The sequence below is a fragment of the Meriones unguiculatus genome, chromosome 11 (genome assembly GCF_030254825.1).
Source record: "Meriones unguiculatus strain TT.TT164.6M chromosome 11, Bangor_MerUng_6.1, whole genome shotgun sequence".
Lineage (NCBI taxonomy): Eukaryota > Metazoa > Chordata > Mammalia > Rodentia > Muridae > Meriones > Meriones unguiculatus.
The window spans coordinates 64,875,473-64,901,170 of record NC_083359.1 but is presented as its reverse complement, the minus strand read 5'-3'; the positions used below and the strand labels follow the sequence as shown (position 1 = coordinate 64,901,170).

General features: G+C 37.1%; 1 protein-coding gene across 3 annotated transcripts; it reads left to right on the top strand.

The window, feature by feature from the left end:
* The first annotated feature begins 11 nt into the window (after positions 1 to 11).
* On the top strand, positions 12 to 25,270 carry Ro60 (Ro60, Y RNA binding protein). Of its 3 annotated transcripts, none has more exons than XM_021647477.2 (10): positions 14 to 161; positions 2,835 to 2,924; positions 5,654 to 6,254; positions 9,867 to 10,087; positions 10,577 to 10,723; positions 10,935 to 11,072; positions 14,012 to 14,128; positions 15,119 to 15,232; positions 15,496 to 15,642; positions 17,996 to 25,270. In XM_021647477.2, the coding sequence occupies exons 3-10, from the start codon at positions 5,675 to 5,677 to the stop codon at positions 18,146 to 18,148; spliced, it is 1,617 nt and encodes a 538-aa protein (XP_021503152.1). In that variant the 5' UTR covers positions 14 to 161; positions 2,835 to 2,924; positions 5,654 to 5,674; the 3' UTR covers positions 18,149 to 25,270. The 3 variants fall into 3 exon arrangements, with proteins under 3 accessions (XP_021503150.1, XP_021503152.1, XP_060220398.1); XM_060364415.1 differs by lacking the exon at positions 14 to 161 and adding an exon at positions 2,205 to 2,316; XM_021647475.2 differs by lacking the exon at positions 2,835 to 2,924 and having other exon boundaries at positions 12 to 161.
* Positions 25,271 to 25,698: the final 428 nt, after the last annotated feature.

The following is a 25,698-nucleotide window of genomic DNA, read 5'->3' as shown; positions in this document are numbered from 1 at the left end:
TGGGGCGGAGCGACGGGAGGGGCGGGGCCAGGGGAGGGGCGGGGCTCGCGGCGACCTGGACCAGGAGCTGTCCTCGCCCTTTCGGGCCGCCGCCTCTCCCCGGCGCTGCGCAGAGCTTCCTTTGGCGCTCCGGGTCCTGAGGTGTCGGCTTCCAGGCACAGGTGGGTGGCTGCAGGCGTGATGCGGGGCGGGGAACCCGGCTTTGTGCAGTTCGAGCGCTCCTGGGCGCTCGGGGTCTGGCCGGCGCGCACTCGCTTCCTCCGGCATCCCCGCGGCAGAGGCCAGGCAGAGCCTCCGCAGCCTCGGCTCCCGCGCCCGCCCGCCCGCCGGGGAGCAGGACCGATTTCGCATCAGGACGTTTTGGGCCTGGCCCGGTTGCTCGGAGGGTGGAGTCTTGGGGAACCCAGGGCGACACTGCTGCTTGCAGAGCTCCTGGCGGGCGGGCGTGCCAAGGCCCCTTTTCACTCTTTCTCCCCCTCCTCCTGCGGCTTTGGCACAGGGACGTGGTCTCCGGTACGAGTTTGGGAAGGAAATTTGTAGGAAGCTTCGGAAGACCGAAACCGAATTTATCCTTAAGGAATAATAAACAGGGAAGGGAGAAAGATTTTTCCTAAAAGTCCAAGGGATAAGAGATTCATGTATGGAGATGCAGTGCCTTAGGGGAAAATGCGCTTTCCCCGCCCCCTATTATAGTGCATTACTTTAAAACACTTAAAATGGTTCTCATTAATTAAAACGAAAAAAAATGGCTATTTCCAATTAATACGTCTCATTCATCAGACTCCTACAGAGTCCTGTAGCATCACGATGATTTTAAGAGTATATTTACTTTTTTTTTTTTTTAAGCATATTTCAAAGGAGGCTTTTGGCATCCAGGGTTTGGGGGAACACTGCTCAGAGCATTCTACCATGGTGACATCTTATCCCAGTTCCTCAATACTTTCTTATTGCACTTGACGCACATATTTTCATTACCTTTGTGTGTGGTTATACCCATTTGAACTTGTGACCCTAGATTTTGTAATGTAGTATAAACTCATAACTGTGAATGTGCCGTAGCTTCCATTTTAAAAAAAAAACTACATATTTGCGTGACTTTTCAGAGTTAAAAAGAAAGTTAGGTTTTTCAAATAACATGATTAAGAGATATTAATTTAATAGGAAAATACAGGAATCTATATTAGTAATGGTAAAAGCACATATTGTAGCTCAGATGAGTTTGAAGTAGAAGTGATATTACACAGGTATCATGCTATTATCTACATATTTTACATTCTAAACTAAGAAGAGAATGGACAGTATGAAGATAGTATGTCAGTGCTTGACACTATGACTAAGATCAAGTGTAAAACACTCAAAATGTCTCGTTTCTAACAGTTAATGGCCCTAAAACTTTTAATTTGTGAGAATGTGCTTAAAGGGGTCAGGACAACTCAAGAACTTACTGTATTGTTGACTTTACAGTGCTTTTACAAAGGAGTAGACTTTGGTTTGTCTCACTGCCCAGCTGCCTTCCAACCCCTGGACTGGAGCTCAAGCTTTTAAGAAAGGGGACACTGACAGTTGAAGAAATTAAGCTACTGTTAGTTAATGGGTATCTAGAAGCTGTCTTAGGGCTCAGGTTGAGTCCCTTCATTAGTGTTATCCATATTCGAAGAGATTTTGAAACTGTCAAGAACCATTGTATCACCATGTCATATAATATTGCCAATTTTAAAGTAATATGTATTTCAGCACTTAGTAACAAAAAGGAGAATAAATAGCTTGAAATAAACTACCATTTGATTTTCTATATTTAAATTTTTTTATCCTTATTTAGATATATAAAGAAGTTCTATAGGTGACCTAGTCACCAGCAGGGCAAGATGCAGTTCCAAGATGCCCACTCTGTAGCCTGAAGGACTTCTCTCCAGGAACCTCCACTCAGGTGTTCCTGGGACCTTAACTAATCTTGCAGAAGACAGTTTCCAGATGAGTCAGTCTGAATCCATGTTGGTTCTCTAACTTTATAGGCATCATAGCTGTGTAGGACTGCTAGTTGTTTCACCTCTCCTCTGGTATCATAGTGCTCTGGGTGGAGTCTTTCAGGTCAGATCCAGTTTGGGCCTTCTTGATCATGTGACTTCAGCATACATGGTATTCTAAGCTGTCTTTGAATTCTGTCTCCTAGATTAAAGGCATGTTTGTCTTCCAGCTGGATCACACAGACCTAGGAGGCCTTTGGATGTGATCTCTTGCTAGAGCAGCCGTGTTCTAGATTAAAATTCATCTACATTTCACAGTACCGTTTGCTGAAGATGCTGTCTTTTCTCCAGTGTATGTTTTTGACATCTTTGTCCACTATTAGATGGCTGTAATTACTCATATTCATATTTAGGTGTGTTTTGTGCTGGTACTTTTGTTGTTGTTATTACTGTGCTCTGTAATATATCTTGAAGTCTCAAATGGTAAGCCCTTCAACATGTTCTTTTTGTTCAGGAAGACAGGTGAGAATGTGGGCATTAACAAAGATTCTTTTGGGTTTTGTAGTAGTAACTATATAGATTATTGTTGTAGCTTTTAAACTTTTATTTCTCAGAAGACATAATTTATAATTTGATTTAAAGATTAAGTAAATGAAGTTTAAAATTACATAAAATAAGCTGGTTTGCTCATTTCTTTTAAGAAATTTCTTTTGTAAATAAAATTGTGGAGTGATTGATGAGGCATGTTCAGTTTTATGGATGAGAATTGAGTACTTGTAAGTTTAAAATCAAAGATTATAAATGTGTAAGGTGTGTGCCTTGACCTTAATGATTGGCTATTAGCTGTTTTAATACTCTTGTTTTACGTAGGTCTCAGCAAGCGAAGTATGGTTCTTTGTTTTGGTCAGTGGTAAAAGCTCTTGACTCAATGACAGTGAGAGCCATAAGCCAGGTTCACAGGTTGGTGGACTCCCTTTTTCATGTCTCTAGTTTTTCTTTCAGTGTCTTTCTAACATGCCCCGGCATGCTCCACTGTTTTATGTTGTACTCTGGGAAGTGTAGTGAGAGAAGTATATGAAAAGCTAAGCGGTTTATGCTGAAGAAGTACAGAGCACGTCCTTATGGTTGTGTCTGATAAAATTAGCAAAAGGAAGAGTCCGTTGGTAATACATATTATTTCTTGTGTCAAACGGTGAATTACAACAAATTGAAGCTTATTTTGTTTACAGTTCTAGAACTAAGCGGTACCTTATTCTATAAAATAGAATGAATAGTCTCACTGCACATTAGCAAAGCAGGAATCTTTGAAGGTGACGAGAAAATAATAGAAAACAACTGCCTGATTAGCATCAATTACTTTTTTATAAGAATTAAATTAGTAGGGACTTCCTTGTTGACTCAGATAGACTAGTCGTTCCTTTTTTTAGAAAGGAGAAAAAAATGGTAGTTTCTTAAAATTTCAGTTTGATCCTATAGCATCTAGCACATCATCACAGTGTAATCCGTAGGTTTTAGTTGGTCTAGTCTGTTGAAGACTAGTGCAGGCTGCAGAATGAGATAACACCCTCTCATAACACTGTATTTACATTTAAAGTAGGAGAAGCGAGTTTAGTGACAGACACCTGTAATCTCAGCACATGGAAGGCCAAAGCAAGAGGATGTGTATATGAGGCCAACGTGGTCAGTGAGACCACAGGAAAACTTAGGAGAGAAATACTGTTCTCTGCAGACGTTTGTGTCCAGTTCTTATTACTTTACCTTTTCTTCTTGATTGTATTTCCTACATATAATACATTTATTATTTTGTTGGCAGAATTTATAAAGAATTTAAAAAATTGTTTGCAATAAATATTCATCTTGCACATTGAGGCTTTTTCAGAAGAAATGAATTATAGAAAAGAAAATCTGTAGTGCATAATTCTTAAGCAAATGTTCAGAAAATCAATTTTGATGATATTTTGTTTTGTTTTGTTTTACTGTGTGGTAGATGTGGAAGAAATATTTTAACATGATAAAACCTAAGTCTTGCTCTCCCAGGAATGGTGAGATAAATACACCAAGGTTGAATAGCAATAAGAGGAGATCTATGTTAATGTTTGTGTTCAGATCTTTAAATCCCACCATTTGAACTTTTGGAAAGGAAAGCAGTAGAATAATGTATTGTTAAATATCGTTTCAGTTACTCTGCTAACAAATGTGAATAAATAGGAGTAGACAGGCTGAAGAACCATCACAATTTTTTTTGTAAAAGCTAAGAAGAGGCTAGTAATGGCCAGGTGATGGTGGTACATGCTTTTAATCCCAGAACTCAGGAGCTAGAGGCAGGGGGAATCTCTGTGTTCGAGGCCAATTCCAGGACAGCCAGGGCTACACAGAAAAGCACTGACTCAGGGGAGGGGGAAAGAAGAGATAATGGTTAATGGTAAATACACTGTAAAGATCAAATGGGAAGGAGTTGTGAGTTAAGGTGGGAGTTGCTGAAAATGTTCTCAGGGCTTTCCTTGGTTTGTTTGTTGGTTTGTTCTGTGAACTGACTAGGGGATAAGATAAATAGCAGAGGCTTTAAGCACCACGAATTTCAGCCTATCTTCTCTAACTATAAACCCTTCCCTAATCCCTCACATCATTTTCTCTGAGATGACAAAAGGCTAATCCTACCCTCTGCTAACATAAATAGCCTTACAAGTTTTATTTGAAATGTTGACTCTGGTATTTCCAACATACTTTTGAATCACTGTCCCCAGTTAGTCACATTCAGAATGGCAGAGTCCCCAGTGTCCTCATTCACGTGACCCTACACTGTTGTTTGCTGTGTGATTCCCCAGTTCCCTAAGTGTCTGGATTCTGTACCGACCATTTTCTGCCAAATGGGAATTTTTTCATTTCTCATCTCTCTGAGATCTCTTTCTTTGCATATCTGTCACCCTCAAGGAGAAGGCAATGTCTCACTTTTGCCATCCATGGGCCAGTTTCAAACTCAGTGCTGTAACCTTTTCTGTTTCTTTTAGAAGCCTCTCGTGCGCAGCTGTGCCCTTTCTCCGTTGCTGCCCGTTCTCCAGGTTGAACACTAACCTTGCACCATATCCCCCAAAACAAGAAAATTTTCTTCTGGGTCTCATCTTTTGTCTTACCTTCCTTCAAGCTTACAGCTTCTGGAAGGAGAGCAGATCTGTGGAGTCGCCTCCTCACTGCATAGCCTCCATTCTCACTGTGATCAGCCTTCTTCTGTCACTCCATGCACTTGGATCTGCTAGTTTCTCCTGTTGTCTGAGCCATTGCAATAGTCATTTCCCATCATTCTGTTTGCATTATGATCTCCAAGTATTTGACATTACCAACAATTATTTACCTGAAACCTTCTTCCCTGTAGTCCTTTTTGAGAGCAAATGTCAGAATAGTGACTAGAAATGCACAGTTCTTTAGGGAGCTGATGTTTCTTAGTGTTGGCTATAGTTGCTCCCTTTCTGTCTTTGTCTGGACCTCAGATACCACACTGACCTACTTGATTAATTGGGCATAATATACTGCACCTTAAAAATTAGTTGTAGAAAAACTTGCTGGGTTCAAAAGATTTTTAAATTAAATAGATTCATAACATTTTCAATAAGCAGAGATTTTTTTTTATTTTTCACCTTTATAAAATTGTATTGCCTCTACTTAATTATAGTAACATTTTGTTGTTGTGACAGTTTTCTCAAAGGACAAAGAACATGGACGAATCTGCAAGCCAGTTGCAGCCACTGAATGAGAATCAGGTAGCCAACTCTGAGGGCGGATATGTATGGCAGGTCACTGACATGAATCGGCTGCACCGCTTCTTGTGTTTCGGTTCTGAAGGTGGCACCTACTATATCAAAGAACAGAAGCTGGGCCTTGAAAATGCTGAAGCCTTAATTAGATTGATTGAAGATGGCAGAGGATGCGAAGTGATACAGGAAATCAAGTCATTTAGTCAGGAAGGCAGGACTGCAAAACAAGAGCCTTTGCTGTTTGCACTTGCCATTTGTTCCCAGTGTTCGGACATAAACACCAAACAAGCTGCATTTAAAGCTGTTCCTGAAGTATGTCGCATCCCGACGCATCTCTTCACTTTTATCCAGTTCAAGAAAGATCTGAAGGAAAGCATGAAGTGTGGTATGTGGGGTCGTGCGCTCCGGAAGGCCGTTGCAGACTGGTATAATGAAAAAGGTGGCATGGCCATAGCCCTAGCAGTCACAAAGTATAAACAGAGAAATGGCTGGTCTCACAAAGATCTCTTAAGACTGTCACATCTTAAACCATCCAGTGAAGGTAAGCATAAGTTTGTCCTAATGGGTAGTAAGACACAGGTGATTAATAAATAGCAAAATTTCGCTTGATTTTCTAGAATTAACTTTCTCTCACAAAACATAATGCTGTTTAACTAATCAATACATATTTAAAGCCAGCCTGAAACTAAACACCTGACATAGATAATCGAGACATTGAAAATCAAAATTTGAACATGCTGCTTTTATACTTCTAGTTATTAATGCTTATGTTTTAATTTCCTAAGAAAGATTGGTGATTACTATATCTGCAACTAACTTTTCAAGTCCCTTCCCACAGGCACTTTCATACATTGATATCCCAACTGTCTAGTTCAGCATAGCCTTCAAGATTCATGACAGGCAGATTCTAGCAAGAGAAGGAAAAAATAGCAGTGCGGAGCGGTGCAGTTTTGCTGTGTGCCACCTGCTCTGTGGACAGCGTATGCTTACTAAAACCTGAACCTTGCCTGTGCTGCACGCACAAGTCACTCGTGAGTACTTGACATAATGGGTCACATTCTACCAGATAGACTGTTGACTTGTCAGTGCGTCATGATTCTTCATCATGGTGGCCGGATTACCTGGAGCAAGTGCTTAGTTTCCTGCTGGCTTTAAATATATCTGAACTAATTAATCAACATGATGTTTTGTGAATGAAAGTGGCTTTCAGGTGGCTGCCCGGTATGGGTGCTGTGACCTAAACTCAGGCCCTCTGTAAGAGCATCAAGTGCTCTTAACCACTGAGCCATCTCTCCAGCCACCCCCTCAGTTTATTCTAAAAAAAAAAACAAAAAACCTATTTCTATCCTAAAATCATTTTTTTTTTAATGTGTAGGGTTTTTTTCTTAAACATACAATGTTTATTTTTAAATCTGATCCAATATACAGTGGACATTATTTTACTCTGTGTCTTAATGAATGGTAGTAGAAAGCAACTGCTTAAGTATAGAAGGACCCCTGACTAATAGTGACAATGAACAGATACTGTCTGGGCTTCCTCTTCCTGCTCTGTAAAGTGAGGACTAGTAGATGTTCCCTAAACTTACTTCCACATGAAATTTCCAATCTAAGTTGCTGAGAACAAAGCTCACACTAAAGTTTTGTTGATAACAGCAACGTCATAGATGATCCCTAAGCTACTTTTGGGAAAAGAAATTTAAACCAGCTCTAAACAACTGAGTAAGTAATATGTTAATGTGTTAACTAAAAAAAAAAAAAAAAAAAAAAAATGCACATTTATAACAGACAAAATAATTCAAAGAAAGTAAAGTTCTTTTAATCAGGTATTATGTATTTGTGGGCTTAAGGAATTTTTATTGGAAAAACAACATTTTTAGAAGATGTTTTCACATGAAGCATGTAACTATTATTTGTCTTAAATCTATAAGATAGCAAGAAATACAATAGTATAGAAATTCTTGCATGTCAGTACTAACTTCTGATCGAATTATCTAAATTTGAGTTTAAAAATATCTCATAGGCTGACTCAGTCAGACTTAAAAGATGTTTCATTTTGGCCTTTAAAAATATTTTAAGGAAAAAAATAAGTTTTTGTTGATATATTAAAAAAAATTAGAAGACTTCATATAAAAGAGAAAAATCTACATTTTTCTGCCTTCATATGTGCTCCTCACGGTGATAGGGTTGAGCCCAAGGCCTCATACATGATAAGCAAGTACTCTATAAAGCACTGAGCTATGTCCCCAACCCTTTTATTATTTTTTATCATTCATTAATTCATTTGAACTTCCAAGAGTAGACCTAAGATATACACCTGTGAGGTTAATTCTTTATCACTGAGCTGTATCTTGCACCCTCTCAAGTTTTTATTCTGAAGCAAAGTCTCAATAAATTGTCCAGGCTGGCCTTAAACTCAGATCCTCATGCCCCAGACTCAGCTGGAATTAGTGGCCTGGGCCCCATACCTGACTCAAGACCTATCTTGAAGGTACATTACTTTTTTTTTTTTTTTTTTTTGGTAGCACTGAACCATGCTCTCTGGCCACCAAGATCCTGGTAGCTTTTTGATCTCCATGGCCTGTTTCTGTATTTTACCTGCCTCTCTCTTAATGAACATCTGACCTTGTTAATCTCCACACCCTTTATAGATTTGGTGATTAAGAGGTAGAAAAAAAGATGCTTCCTATTAAAGTGGTTTAGACTAAGAATGAGCTCAAATTTGAATTCTCTACTTCTCATCCTGTCTTTCATTGGTATATAGTTTGTAGTCTGTGGCTTGTCGATTGTCTGTAGTTTTTTTGAATCCATTCCTGTTGTCTGTCCTGAAAAAGGGCTTTGCTCTATATTTGTTGAACAGCACAGAACCGTGGTCTGGGAAAGGAGGGATACTTTTCTGTAAAAATCTTTTAACAAAGTTTACAAGAGAAGTTTCTTTACTCACCCACACTGACCAAAGTAACTCTCAAAAACAAGCACAGGTGCTATCAACCTATTCTGTGTTGCTTCCAACCTTTTTTGGCATAATTGTTGTTTTAAATTGCTTTTAACCTGTGTAATTACTACAACATATATAAATACGTTAGCCTGGGTCAAGGGCATGAAAGAATACATTCTTTAAGACTTAACTTAGGGGCTAGGGAGATGGCTCAGAGGTTAAGAGCAGTGGCTGCTCTTGGAAAGGTCCTGAGTTCAATTCCCAACAACCACATGGTGGTTCACAACCATCTATAATGAGATCTGGTGCCCTCTTCTGTCCTGTAGACATACATGCAGGGAGAACACTGTATATATAATAAATAAATAAATCTTTAAAACTTAAAAAATTATTTAAAAAAAAGATTTAGCTTAGATTGCAAAAGCTGATTACAGGGAAATCCAAGGCTTAGTAAATTTAGTTACATTGTTTTCTTATGGCAGGGTTGAACTTGAAGCTAAGTACAGGGGACAGCAAGTTGGATACATAGTTTTAAACGATCAGAAGGCTTATTAACTTTGTTTCAAGGTCTGACAAAAGTTCAGTCTCTTCAAAGGCTGCCATGTAGGTGCAGGGAATTAAACCTGAGTCCTTTTGAAGAGTAGACAGTACTCTTAACCACTGAGCCATCTCCAGCCCCCAAACCTCTTTTTAATATTAAAAAAAAAAAAAAAAACATTGTAAAAGGAATGCACAAGTTATTTTCCTTTTTTTTATTATTGGGTTTCTAATAATTTCTGGTATTAAACAATTTAATTTAAGGCTTTCTCTACTTAGTCACTAGCTGTTCATAAATCTGTATTTATTCAGAAGCATAGGACAAATCAGTATAATAATCATTGGAATAGATGAGTATTCTAAATGAGGTTATGCGTCTGAAATAGACACCATCTACAAAGTTTCTAGTATCAGTATCTCAAAAGTGCTTTTGTAATAGTAGCTTAAACTAGTGATGGATTCCCCACCACCACACAGTTAGATAGTAATGGGATGTTAAAAAACTAACAAATAAAAAATTCACTTCATTTGCCTAAATGTGTTATGTGACAGAATATAACATTCCACTTTAAGGGAGTCAGCTTCTATCTGTTTAGTTAAGCTGATCATGATGCATTCTCGGGAAACCTGTTCTATTTTCATTAACTCTGCTTGCCTTTTCAATTCCTTATCTTGTTAAAGGACTTGCTGTCGTGACTAAATATATCACAAAGGGCTGGAAAGAAGTTCATGAACAATATAAAGAAAAAGCACTCTCTGTGGAGACTGAAAAGCTATTAAAGTATCTAGAGGCTGTGGAGAAAGTGAAGCGAACAAAAGATGAGCTGGAAGTCATTCATCTAATTGAAGAGCATCAGTTAGTTAGGGAGCATCTGCTGACAAATCACCTGAAGTCTAAAGAGGTGAGTAACTTCATTTAAAAAAGAGAAACCTCAGATTCCAGACTCTGGGTTCAGTTGCAAACCCTACCAAAACAAGACAAGGGGCCAGAGACATGGCTTCTAGTTTATAACACTTGATGAACAGGCAAGAGGACCAACTGGTATTGTGGGATGGGAAGACAGAAATGGATCCCCAGAGCAGGGTGACTAGCAAGACTAGCCAAATCACATGTCAAGGAACTCTGGGTTTGACTGAGAGACACTGTCTCAAAAAGAAAAGTAAGCAGTTAGTAAGGGAGATTTACACACACACAAAGCTATCTTGAAAATCATCAGTTTCTTATTTAATAAGCTTTTGGTCAATTGATTTTACTCTGGAAGTACTTTAAATCCTAAGTAAAAGCTTTACAGAATTATTGCTAATGTGTTACACTGATTCATTTGCCCTTAGTTCTTTACATTTCTAGCTATGCTATTTCCCTTCTGTTGTTCTTTTTCTTTCCCCTGTAGGTATGGAAGGCTTTGTTACAAGAAATGCCCCTTACTGCACTACTGAGGAATCTGGGGAAGATGACTGCTAACTCAGTGCTTGAGCCAGGAAATTCTGAAGTATCTTTAGTATGTGAAAAGCTATGCAATGAAAAGCTGCTCAAAAAGGTATGTGTGACCCATGCTTTGGTTACCGATAAACTGCATTAGCTCTCAGGAAGCCTAAGACTTTTCTCATTACAAGTTACATTTTACTTTTTAAATCTGAGTCTAATATTTGTTCTTTTTATTGTGCTTTTAGTAATATAAAACCCTGAAGACTCATAATTGTTATTTGTACTTGGACTTGGCAACTACCTTCAGTCTGTCTTGTTTGCAGGCTCGCATACATCCATTTCATGTTTTAACTGCATTAGAAACCTACCGAGCGGGCCATGGGCTCAGAGGAAAACTGAGATGGACTCCAGATAAAGAAATTTTACAAGCATTGGATGCTGCTTTTTATAAAACATTTAAGGTAATAGTTTTGTTTGTTTTTTTTTAAAAAAAGACTCAGGAGTTAATATATTTTGTAAAAACATATTTTAGCAGTTATATTAATAGTTTAGCCATTTTAAAAAAATATATCCATTGTTTTTCCATAATTGATAGGAAAGGGGTTACAGAATTGACATTTATGAGTAATCCTTGTTACACTGAGTGGCAGCTACCTATCCCAAGATCATTGTAATTTAATTATTTCAAAGTCATATTGATAAATTACCGAATTTTAGAACTGGCATTTCTGTGAATTCCTTCAACTTAGTACTCTTTTTCAGTTTTGTTGTTAGTTGAGAGTTATGTTTTAATAATCAGATTTTCAAAATGGAAATCAAAGCTATAAGTTAAAATTTTTTATTTCAATATTTTCTAGATATACCACAAAAATCTAACATCCAAACTGAGTAGCAAATTAAAAAGATTATACATAATCACCAGGTGACATTTTTGCCTGATGTTCAAAGACATTTCAACATTAGAGCACCTGTAAGTAATCTCAGTCAGCAAAGTGACAGCTGTCCAGATGACAGTATCAGTTGATACAGAAAAAGCATTTAGCAAAATTTAATATTAAAAGTCAAAATAGAAACCAAGAAACCACTTAATAATAAAACTTCCTCAGTGGCTACTTTTTCCACTTCAATGCCAGAAAGTATACAGAGTTATGCTAACTATATAAGGAAAAAGCCTCACTTAGCATGCTCATTAGCCTATGTGGAAAACCCTAAGGAACTAAGACAAGTGAAGAGGATAGGGCAATTTGAAGCAATCCACAGATTTCAAAATCCCAATGACAGGCTGGAGAGATGGCTCAGAAGTAAAGAGTACTGTCTGCTTTTCTAAAGTTTCTGAGTTCAATTCTTAGTAAGGACATGGTGGCTTATAACCATCTATAGTGAGAATTGGTGCCCTTTTCTGGTGTATAAGCATACATGCAGGCAGAGTACTATATACATAATAAATAAATAAATAAATCTAAAACACACACACACAACAAAAGAAATCCCAATGGCATGTTTTTCGGAAAACTAAAAATCTATCTAAAATTCCAAGTGACTCCCAATAACCAAACCATCTTGAAGAGCAAATTTGCAGGACTCATGCCTCTGGATTTAAAAACTCAGCCAGGATGCAACAGTAGCCAAAGCACCAAGCTGTTACAAGAACAGACATGACAACCAAAGGAATAAAACAGAGTCTGGAAACAAATTTACACATTTGGGCAGTTGGTGCTGAAGGGTTACAGAATGAGTTAATTCAGAAAGGACAGTATTCAACAAATTGTACTGTAAAACTCCACATTTACATGCAGAAAGTACAAGGTAGATCTTTATCTTACAGCATATACAAAAAATATTTCAAAAGATATTAATGACCTAAATTTAAGAGCTAAAAGTAAAAAGAATAATAAAGCACAGATGACAACAACTAAATTAATTAAACTTCAAATTTTGAAATGTAACATAGTTTGCCAGTGGTGGTACGCTCCTTTAATCCCAACACTTAGGAGGCAGAAGCAGGCAGATCCCGGAGTTTGAGGCCAGCCTTGATCTACATGGTGAGTTCTAGTATAGCCAAGATTATACAAAGAAACCCTGTCTCAAAAAATAGAAATAAAAATTGAAACATGAACATCACACAGTGTTAGAAGAAAGTAGAAAAAGCTTACATAGTAGGAGAAAATATTTGCAGATTATGTATCTGAAAAAAGTTTACTATCCATAGCATAAAAAGTTCTGAAGTTCAATAGTACACGTACAAGCCAGTTTATAAATGGACAAAATATTTGAATAGTTTTTCAGAATTATATAATGAACAATAAGTACATGAAAGACACTCAATATGATTAGCCAGATCAAAAGCACAAACGAGATGCTAATTTGTACCTAATTGAATAGTGTTAGCAAAAAAATTAACAAGTATTGGGAAGGTGGAAAAATTGGAAGCCTTGTGTATTACCCTTGTGTAATAATGTAAAATGTTGCAGCCTGTTAAAATCAGGATCAAACTGTCAAGCATGGGGTGCCTAGTATACTGCACATGTCTATAAATCCCCACATTGGGCATGGTGGGAGAGGCTAAAGCAGCTGGCTCACCACAAGTTCAGTCCGTTTGGGCTACGTAGTGAGTGTGAAGCCAGTCAGGCTTCAGAACAGCTGCTTCAAAAGCAAAATACCAAACCGCTGAGTGTGGGGACATACACCTTTCCTCGGATACCGTGGAGAATTCGGCCTCTGTATATGCCCCAGAGAAATAAAAGGAAATACTTGACCTTGTTCTTGTACACTAATGTCCATTCCAACATGATTCACAGTAGCCAAAGGTTCCCAGGAATGTTCCGTGACTGCATTTTGTTGAGTGCACACACTATAGTGGCAGAAAATGGCCTAGAGGGTACAAGACTCTTGAGGGTGAATGTGTAGGCTCGAGGTTGCTGCTTAGGTGGGTGAAGTCTATGATGAGACAATGAGAGAGTCTAGAAATAGAGGCAGTGCTTATATGCTGTGGATAGACCTGATGCTGCAGAGTTATAATCTTAAAAATGGCTAAAGAGTAGATGTTATTTATCTTTTACCACAGTTTAAAAAAAAAAACAAACACCTTAGAAGTTCCCATTTTACTTCATTGAGAAAAGATTGTTAAAACTAATACCCTAACTTCTTTAAGTAAAATTAAATGGATTACATCATTATTTTATTTTACCAATTAATGAGAGCTAGAATTTTAAAAGTAATAGTCATTTAACTTACATAAAATAGACAAACAAACAAACAAAAAAAAAACAAAAACACAGCCCTTTCTTCTGGGAGCCTTTGGAATGACAGATAAAGAAATAGGATTTTTTTTTTTTTCAATCTAATCTGCTTACACTCTCTTTGACTTTTTCATGACTACTTTATTTTCTTTCCTTTTTAGACGGTGGAGCCAACGGGGAAGCGTTTCTTGCTGGCTGTTGATGTCAGTGCCTCTATGAACCAGAGAGTTTTGGGTAGTGTACTCAATGCTAGTACGGTTGCCGCTGCAATGTGCATGGTGAGATCCCCTAAGACAATGTAGTGTTCCCACCTCCCGAAATGTGTGTAAAGTAAAACGGTCAAGGTAACCGTCATCAAGAATCAGTTTTACCGGGCATGGTGGTACACGCCTTTAATCCCAGCACTTGGGAAGCAGAGGCAGGAAGATCTCTGAGTCTGAGGCCAGCCTGGTCTGCAGAGCCAGTTCCAAAACAGCCAGAGCTATACAGAGAAACCCTGATTTGAAAATAAAAAAGAAGAAAGGAAGAAGAAGAATTAAAATTAGTTTTTGACTTACTTAGCCATTTCAGTGTGACATTTATTATTTTATAACCTAAAGGCAAGTTTTTAATGTAGTGTTAATTATACTGAAAAGGCATGTGTAAGGAATGGTCAAAACAGAGCTGCCAACTTTTTTTTTTCTTTAGCTGCCAACTTTTACAGCAAGATTAAATGTTACTAGTATTTGCAAAAATAGGTGACAGGTAGAACAAAGCATGGATAAAAGCTCAAGAAGGGAGTAATGGGCCTTAGGGAGGTTCAGTTCTCACCCATGGTCCCATCACCACGTAACAAGGAGGCGCTTCTTCACTTCATGCCTTTATTCCCAACCTAGTAACATAATTAGTGTGTTTCTATTTGTTTGCCTAAGAGAGTGCTGCAGATAACTGTTTCTCAGAGATTTTCTGAGCCATGTTATTGGTTAGTTTTCATTTAGTGATTGCATTGGCCCTAGGGAGGAGCCCCTCAAGGCTAACTTATAGGAGTCATATTGTCCTTCCACCATGTGGATTCCAGGATTGAATTCATATTGTCTGGCAGCAAGCATCTTTGCCCACTGAGCTACCTCACCATTGCATAAACAATGCTTCGACTATATTCTGAAACACAAAAATACAGTTTAGGATTAATAAGTACGATAGTGTTTCTTTCCGAGATAAAGTTGTATAAACCTTTAGGAGACTAATTATTTCAATGTGCTGAAAATTGTTACTATTGTGTTTTACAGGTGGTCACACGAACAGAAAGAGAGTCTTCAGTAGTTGCTTTTGCATGTGATATGGTACCATTTCCTGTGACTACAGACATGACCTTACAGCAGGTTCTAACGGCTATGAATAAAGTAAGACACTGTTTTATCACCATGTCCTGTAATTTTGTACTTGGTGCATGCAAAGTATCTGTAAAAAGGAATTGTTCTCACTTCTTATAGCAAGTACAATGAAAACATATGTGTACAGATGTGATGAGACCTTGATATTGGTTTTGCATTAAATGGGGCTCTAAGAATTGGTTCTTCTGTGTCATTTCAGACATCTGGTGCTATCATCTGGACATAAGGTGATTTTATTTTACTGCTATTCCTTCTCTTTTTTTCCGAGATAGGTCCCAGCAGGCAGCACCGATTGCTCTCTTCCAATGATCTGGGCCCAGAAGACAGGCACAGCTGCTGATGTCTTCATTGTATTCACTGATAATGAGACCTTTGCTGGGCAGGTGCATCCTGCTGTTGCCCTGAGGGAGTACCGAAAGGTAAACCGCAAACCTGTCCATAACAGTACCACTCCAGACAATGCTCCATTGGCTTTGAGGACATTGACTTCATTTGTGTAGGAAACCCAGTGTTAGGTGGGCTCAGCAGTACCTGGAATAAAAAAGTAGGGACTACACATACATCTATCACCTAATTCCAATGCTAAATATTAATATTAGGCCTTTGCCAGCAGTTTTTGCATATTTGACCTCAACTATAATTTTTAATGATACACTGCATTCCTTGAAAAATTATCATTTGTTAGTGTAACTAAAGAACTACATAAAGTTACAGCAAGTTTTTCAGTCTGTATTCTAAACTATGTGGATGTCTGTTCTGACCATCCTCCCCTCTCCCTTGGCTTTTGTCAGATGACAGAAATGTTCTGTTACTATTCTGTCCAGTATGGTAGACACTAGTCTCTAGGCTGTTGAGTATAAACAGGTGGCCCATGTGACTGGAAGTGTAAGCAGAACTTGCTATGGAGAACAGTGGTTCTCACACCATTATTTTCCTACCAACTTTAGTGTTGTTTGGTATTCAGGTCAAAAATGTAAATCACAAACCCCATCAGACATCTTCTGAGTCAGACCCTGTGGGTAGGGTTCAGATTTCCCATGAATGCTTACTTTTGAGTGTCATAAAGGAGGAAGTAGAATTTGCACTAAAAGCAGTCTGGATATTAGTCCTGAGTCTCTTCTGCTAACTGTGCATTGAACAAATTAGTTAACTGACAAATACCATGGTAGGCAATGCTACATGGTTTTTAGGGTTGGTACCCTGTCTCAAAAACAGATTGGTCATTAGAATTGGATGTGGTAGCTTTATCATATACTCCTAGCATTCAAGATTCTGAGGCAGAGTTGTGGAGAGATGGCTCAGTGGCTAAGAGTGCACACTGCACTTGAAGAGGGCCTGAGTTCATTTCCCAGCCTTATGACGGGTGGTTCACAACTGCCTATAACTCCAGGCCCAGGAGATCTGCTGCATCCAGCCTCTGCAGTCAGCTGCATTCATGTGTGTTCAAGTATACGTACTCACACACACACACATTAAAAATAAAATCTTTAGACAGGCACGGTTGCACATGGCTGTAATTTTAGCACTCAAGGAAGCAGAGATAGGCAGAGAGAGTCCAGTCCAAAACTACACAGGAAAACCTTCTCGCGAGGAACTAGATAGATAGATAGATAGATAGATAGATAGATAGATAGATAGATAGAATCTTTTTTTTTAAGATTTATTTATTATTTATACAACATTCTGCCTGCACACCAGATCTTACTAGATGGTTATGAGCCATCAGGTGGTTGCTAGGAATTGAACTCTGGACCTTTGGAAGAACAGCAACTGTTCTTAACCTCTGAGCCATCTCTCCAGCCCAGATACATAGAATCTTTAAACAAAGAGGCTGAAGTAAGAGGATCAGTGGCTTGAGGCCAACCTAAGGTACATAAGGAATTTAAGACTAGCCTGGACTACATAAATATAGTGAGACCTTGTCACAACAAATAAATAAGAAAAAATGGGCTGGAGATATAGCTACGTTGGTAGAGTAGTTGTTTACCTTACATGAATCCCTAGGTTCACTTCCCAGCACTGCATAAAACTAGGCATGATGGTACATACCTATAATCTTAGCATTTGGAAGGCAGGGACAGAAGGATTAGAAGTTCAGGTCATCCTGAGCTACATACCAAGTTTGGGGCCAGCCTGGGCTACATGAAATCCTGTCTCAAGGAAAGTTGATCAAAACAAAAACATTAAGCATATTTTAATAGGTTTATTACAGTGTGCCTTCATTGCTTGTTTTCTTTAATATTTAGTTTTTGTGATCTTGAATACATGTACAGAGACTGGTAATGTAAATTCAATGGTAGAGAGCTTATGTAGCATACTCAAGGTCCTGGTATGCTCCATAGTACAAAGGAAGGGTAGGAAGAAGAAAGAGAAGCATAGATGGGAGGTAGAGCCGAAAGTCAGGGCAACAAGGGGACAGAATTATAGTCCTGAAAAGCACTATCTACTGTATATATCAAAACTGTAAGCTGGACTTGGTGGTACACATCTGTAATCTCAACATTTGGTAGGGGGAACCATGGTTCTGAGTTCTAGCCTTAATTTTGAAGGATTTTTGTTTGGTTGGTTTTTGATTTTTTGAGACAGGATTTCTCTGTTTTAGCCTTGGCTATCCTGGAACTCTGTAGACCAGGCAGGCCTCAACTCACAGAGATCTACCTGCCTCTGCCTCCTGAGTGCTAGGATTAAAGGCATTCACTACCACCATCCGGCTCTTGTTTTTCTTTCGTATAATTTTATTCGTATTTAGTTTCCCCTGTATTTTCTCTACAGAAAATGGAAATTCCTGCTAAGCTGATTGTCTGTGGGATGACATCAAACGGCTTTGCCCTTGCAGACCCAGACGATAGAGGCATGTTGGATGTGTGCGGCTTCGATACCGCAGCTCTGGATGTGATTCGAAATTTCACGCTGGACGTCATTTAACCCTGAGTACCAGATGACCTGAGAGATCCACCGCTGCTGGATCTCACTGAAACTCACAGCTAAAAGCAGTAGTGAGAAATGTCAGCAGTGTGTGCATGATGGAAACGTACTTCACCAAGAACAGAAAAAGAGGGAAGGAAGGAAAAACATGTTGAGTCCAAAGGTGCAGGGACTCAGCTAGCTCTTGAGAAGTCTTCAGGACACTGTAGCTTTCTCTGTAGAGACCTTCTTTTTAATAGACACTGTAAAGTAGTCATGTTTTACTCTGCTGAATCATACATTTGTACGTAAAGGTGAGATACAAAAGTGTAAGTAGACTCACATCATGTCACTTGTTTGAGAAGTACTTGTTTTCTTAAACGTTTTCATTGGAAAAGGACAGTTTTGATAATGTCCAAATACTCTGAAGTGCACTAGACCATGTGACTGTGATGGAAATAAACCTCACGACGTAAATTTTTATACCAAGAGGTTTAAAAAAAAAAAAAAGACATTTGGTTAAACTAAATTATGAATAAATTTTACAAATTCAGAGTTTTCTAAGATCATACAAACAACAGCTTTCTTATTCAATTAAATAGTTGCTTTATTTCAGGTGTATTATTTGTACTTGTTAGAATTTGTTACTTTTTGGTCAAAACATGATCGAAATCCCTAAGGGACTTGTGAGTTTCTGTAAGCTAAGTAATTTACATTGTAGCCTTGTATTTACTGCCATAAGTGGAGACTTACTGAATGATTCCCTTGAGCAACAATAGTGTCTCATTTACTTAGGCTTTCCTGAGTGTTTCACATATTTAAGTTCCCCATCCATAATCCTGATAGTGTAACAATTAAACTCTCAACTGTAAAGACAAAGCTTCTCCACACCCCTATAATACCTTTAACTATTTTTTATATTTTTTCTAATATTATGTTTGTCTGTAGTTCTTTGTATTTTTGCCCACCATTCATTTTGTGTCTAATTTCTTTTTTTGATAAAGTGTAAAAATAATAAAGCAAGCTAGATCCTTCAAGTTCAAAGGCAGTTTTAGAGTAGACATATCAACCAATCAGTCTATGTAGGAAAATTTCAAATATGTTTTGTAAAACTTAAACTTCTTTTCACCATACTAACATACATTCTTTTCTTGAGCAATTCCATGTTTTCACTGTGAAGCTTAGCATGAAAGTGGCCTATTGAAACACCAGTAGCTTGATTTTTCTCCTGATTTTGTAATAGTATTTAAGGTAGGATATACTAAAACTTTAATTTTTATGCATTATTCTTTAAATATTAAAGGTTTATTGAGGACTTACAAAGCCCTTCTAAAACTATTAAGTGTAGGTGACATAACCTTTCAAATGTATAGGGGTTGAAGTGTTGTATTTGAGAAGAAAGGGGCTGTGTGCTAATCTGAGGATTTGTGTACATATTTTCTTCTATTTCCTAAGAAATGTAGGCTCTAAGAATAAGAAAATATTCCCTTCAGATTTGACATATTAGTGAGGTTTGATATGTAGCCATTTTTTTTTAAAAAGACACTAACAATTTTTCGGTGTTATTAGCAAACATAGTATCTTCTTCTACTCTAAACACCATTGTTTCTGATGCTATTCTGGTTTTAGCCACTGTCACATGTAGAATTTCACATCTTAACTAATTCTGATACGTTAAAGTTTCAAAATTGAATTTAAGGTTAAAAACCCTAATAATTACACGAGAGCTATTGAATTCTTTAAACCCAGGATCTAAGTTTAAAATGATCTAGATTATTTTGAAATTTACATGGAATATTATATAAAAGCCTATTTCTTTACTTCTCTGTTACTTACATACTGCTTTTAGACAAGCGGAGTCTGCCCAGGAGCTAATACTTAATGCGTCAGAGAAATGAGATTAGAGGTGACCCTTCTGCAGTACTTAGGTGGGCCTGATTAAACAGATTAGGACTGAAGACAGAAGTCGAAGGTGGTGGCACAGCCTTTAGTCCTAGTACTGGAAAGGCAGACACAAGTAGATCTCTAAATTAGAAATCAGCCGGGTCTACAGAGGGATTTCCAAGCCAGTCAGGGCTACATAAGTGACCCAATCTCAAAAAAAAAAGTGTTAAGAAAGAAAAGAGGTAAACAAAAGCAGACTCCACAGAAAGTAATTTTATCTTCAAATCACAATACTTCAGAATGGAAAGAAACCTTAGAATTTTCTTTATGTGGTTGATAAAAAGCAACCAGTCTGATTATTTTTATTTTATTTTATTTTATGTTTGAGACAGGGTCTCCCTACATTATCCTGACTATCTTGGAGTTCACTGTGTAGACCAGGCTGGCCTTGAACTGTACTGCAGTTAAAGCTTGTGCCACTCTGCCCAGCAGAAGGCTCTGCCTCTCTCATCACCATTCTGGCTTTCCCTTTCTTATATATGGGAGCCCATTGATTTAGTAAGAGGTACAATAGAATTGTAGAAGACTTTTACATAATTTAGACATTAGGAATTGATGATATGCATGATTACTTTAGGAACTTGTGAACTTGTATGATTTTTTTTTTTAATTTGGAGTAATTCTCAAACACAGTTACGTCTCTACAGCCTCTGTTGCTATGTAATATAGCCCCATAGAAAGGCTTTACCTCATTAAGTATAGGGTACACTCAAGTGGTAAACAAGTTTTATTTTCCAAATTACCACTACGGTTACTCTTCAGTAAATAGTATGGAAAATATTGCTTTAAAATACAATCTTGAGAAAAATAAACTTTATTTCCTAGATACTCTGTAAATATTTCCAGGATTTAGTTATTTGTAAAACAAAACACTAATCTTTTCATCTCACTGGTTTTTGATTAGTGGAGAGTTCACTTATCAAAACTGTTACTTAGTAATTGTTTACAGAGTATGTTAGAGAGGAATATGCTAGTGAGTAGAATGCACTGCACTCTTCCAAGCCTCTTGTTTTCTTTCATGTGCCGTGTCATTACAGACAACCAGTTTAGCATACCTGATAAAGTTTTGTTCTACAAATTAACGTATCTAATTCTTAGATCATAGTAGCCTAATATTTACTTAAAATTGAAACTGGAAAGGAAGCCTTTCAATACAGGTTCAAACTTTGGGTTTAATTATAAACACCAGATGTCACTTTTCTCTGACAAAAAGAAAGAAGAATTGTTTCCTATACTATTCAATGTTTTTTTCCAGAAACCTGAAATGCCAGAATTATTTAACATAGTTTGTACTCATTAATTAAAACATTATTGATCTCAAAAAAAAAAGAAAGAAAGAATAAATATATTCCAAAAAAGAATGAAAGCAAAGCTCATAGTCCAATCTCTTTGAATAAGAGCAGGTCTGCAACTGACAAAATACCATTAGCAGATCTCACTTTGCAAAAACATAAATATATATATATATATATATATATATATATATATATACACACATACATATGTATATCATAGCAGTGTAAATTTGAGACTACTATGATTGGAACACATTCTGAGAGGCACAATAAAAGTACATCTAAGCAGGAAGTGAGGGCTAAGCCATTGTAATTTCTTGTGACCTAAACATATTGTCACAGGGGGACAAGATGTCTTAGTGGGTAAAGGCACTTGCCGCCTAGCCTGAATAATTGTGTTCAGTCACTGGACCCCGCATAGTAGAAGGAAAGAACCAGCTCTTGCAAGTTGTCCTCTAATCTCCACATACTTGCCATTGTGTGTGTGTGTGTGTGTGTGTGTGTGTAAAAGTAAAAAAATAAAAGACACTGCAATGGATTTGGTGGCTGTGCGGCATGCTTATAGTAAAAGTAACTCAAAATGAAAAACCTAGTCTTTGATTTAATTGGTTTTGCTAGGGTACAAATTGTCCTCTTGGAGAAGTGTCATACAGCCATAAGGAAGGATCAGAAAAGACGATAGGTCCTGCTGTGAAATGAGCCAGGGTTAACTCTGAATGAATTTACTTTGTTTTTCTGATACTTGCTCCCTAATCTCTTTTATTTCATGAAAGATTACTTAACCCCCATCTTTCTCCTTTGCAAGTCTTCTTCATGCTTTTTCCTTTTTCCAGTTTGATCCAATTGGGTAATAAATTCATGACCAAAAAAAAATCAACCACATTCAGGTTTGGGGAAAATCTCTTGCAGATTGTTTTTCATTTTATGTAAATTTAAATGAAAACATTTTTCAGGGTTGGAAAGATGGCCCAGTGGTTAAGAGCACTGGCTGCACTTTCAGAGGACCCAGATTCAGTTATAGCACCTACATGGCAAATCACAACTGACTGTAACTCCAGTTGTGGGCATCCTATACCATCACACAGACATATATGATATATGTGAAGGCAAAACACCAATGCATATAAAATATTTTAAAAATCATATAAAAAAGAACATTTTTAAAAATAATTAAAGTAATACCTGGATTGATACATTCTCTCCCTAAGTCATATTCTAGATATTCCAGAAATTTTTTGGCCATTCAGTAAGATCAGTTATTCAGATTTTGTTTGTAATTAATTGATAAATATTGAAAAGTATATACTATATAGGCAGTCTAATAATTGACAGTGATTCATACATCCTTTTAGTTCCACAGTTACACTCCTAGTTGACAAAGTCCTTCAGCCAGGTGTCCACGCACACATGCATCTACACTGAGCTTATGATATAGGATGCCTATAATGACAATATTCACATTCAGTATCTTATTATTAACTTCGCATTTTTGAAAAAATTCACTATGAACATTAAGGTTAATTCTAAAGTATTTTTCACGTAGAAAACTAAAAATGTAGCTAAGTATGCTACAGATGGCAGTTTTCCTAAACCCTAAAAATAACAAGATCTATTAGAAAACAGAAAGAATAACACGATTCTATTCCTGAAATTGTGATTATTCCCAGTAAGCATTTGTAAATATAATAAAGATATACAAAAGATACCTCTGATCCTACAGAGATATTTTTGCCTTTCTACTTTATCCCTGCCTTTAATCATCTTAACTTTGTGAACATAAGTGAACTTTAACTTTAAAATGTTTGAACTTTTTTCCTATATGTTAGCAGAATCTGGATTTGAAAAAAAAAAAAAAAACCTAAATTATCTTCAGTTTCTGCTGGTTTCATTTTACTGTATACTTGGATTATTAATATAATGGGTTAACAAAAATGAATGGGTTAACATTCTGTTTCTGTGTGTAAGTAGTGAATTATATCGGTGAAAACATTACACTGAAACTTGTGTCTAAGTGATTTCTTAGGTTTTATTTGAAGTGTAAACTTGAGTCCCATTATCACCAAATTAGATATAAAAATAGATAGTGAATACTAATGAAGAACTGTCCTTATTGCACTGTTCTAAATATAGACTATATATTTGGTATGGTTAGTGAAATAGCTTTTATAATATATTTGAGTTATAATTTTTCTTTTGTTTTGGTTTTCGAGATAGGGTTTCTCTGTGTAGCCCTGGCTGTCCTGGAACCTGCTGGCCTCGAACTCACAGAGATCCACTTTGTCTCCCAAGTGCTGGGATTAAAGGCCTGCACCTCCACCACCCAGCTTCTTCTTAACTACAAACTTAATAGTGAAGAATTCTCCAAAGGAATGAGGTTTATGGCATTGTATTTGAAAGATCTGGAACAAAAGTGTTATGAGCTGTTTCTAAGCTATTCATTTGTTTTATTACAGTTACATTCATGTCCATAATTGGCCAATTGATGGGTCTTTCGGGTATCCAGAATAATGTCTGCATGGAATAAATTTCGGTTATATAAGAGCCTTAAAGTGGAAAAAATTACTCTTTTGACTGCCTTAACATACGACTAGCTCTCCTTTCCAGACTTACTAGTTTCTTTAGGGTCTGTTAATTAAGTAATGCCTTAATAGTGTTCTAATGTTTCTGAAGAATAGAGCTTACAGGGTCTTCTACAGCATTTAATGTTACATAATGAATGGAAATTTAACAGTTAGGAATTAAAACTGATTGTGCATTAATAATTTAAACATGAAAAGAATAATCTGGCTATGCTGATGTGTTATAAACAGATGACTGTAACATCAGTATATTTTATGGTTGCTTGAGGTTTTTATTGTTTTGTATAACCAGTTATCCAGAAGCTGGACTTCCTGGCCATAACATAACCTCCAAGGACCATGTTGCATATTTAACACTAAATGAAAAGTACAGTTGTACAGTTCCAAAAAGAACTGCTTTTTAAGGGAATTTTGAGGCAAAAGGTAAATATTTTGGCTCAAGCCTATGAGCAAACTCATTTAGAGAAGTGAATATGGTATTAAAACATTGAGACTCTTGCAATAAAAATATCAGGCCAGTGACTTGTTTCATTGCATTCACATTTTGCATTCATTTTGCCTTTCAAAGCAGGAATATGTTAAGAAACTGAAAGAATGCTTTAAATTGTCACGCTGGTGCTTAAAGATTAATTAAGCTTGATATATAACTAACTAGCTTATTTCCAAGGTAAAGAACCTGGAGAGGACAAACGGGCCTTTCCTAGGATTTGTGATTAACTGATACTGTCAAGTCTTCCAAGTTTTCAATGTAAATAATGTGTAACAATGTAACATTGCTGTTTTCTAATGGGGAATGGATAAATGCTTCAGTTATTACATTTATCTCATGATAAAAGTTTTCACCAATACTGAGAAATCTTGACTTTCTTTCTAACCTTGCAAAATAACCTACTGCATACAAGTTGATGGTTTCTTAACTGAAATGCTTGGGACACCTGAAATGCTTGGGGCCACAAGTATTTTAAGATTCTTTTTTCGGATTTTTGCAATTATTTGCAGATGCATAACACAATACCTGGACTCTTCTGTGTATCTCATATAGATCATGTGAAAGAAATTTTGTTTTGGTTTTTTTGTTTTGTTTTGTTTATGCGCTTGCATTTGACTGTGACTTGGCAATAGGTTTGCAATGGAATTTTCCATGTGACATTATATTAGCACTCTCAAGTTTCCAGCTTTGGAGCTTTCTAAAACTCTGTTTTCAAAGTATGGATGTGTCACCTGTTACGTCATTACAGATGTGGAGTGAGTGGGCACTACACAAACTGTCACCACTTTGTAGAAATTGATTGGTGTACCAAATAAATTTTATCCATATCAAATAACTGTCTTTTCATCTTTTTAAAAAGCATGAATTTGGGCTGGAGAGATGGCTCAGAGGTTAAGAACACTGGCTGTTCATCCAAAGGTCCTGAGTTCAATTCCCAGCAAACACATGATGGCTCTTAGCCATCTATAGTGAGTTCTGGTACGTAGGCCTACATGTAAACAGAATGCTATATAAGTAATAAATAAATCTTTAAAAACAGCATGCATTTTGAGGTTATGCCTTACATGTAAAACACTGAAGCATTCTGTTATAAAGAATAAAAAAATAACTTTCCATGATTAATGTCCTTTTAATGTCTCTAGTAGCATATGCATAAGGTGCATAGAGTTGGGCATTCTTTTCCAGCCAAGCTCCATCACAGGGCGAAGAAAATTTGATTTTAATCAAAGTACAGATGTTTTTTACAGAGTGTGTTTGAGTGTA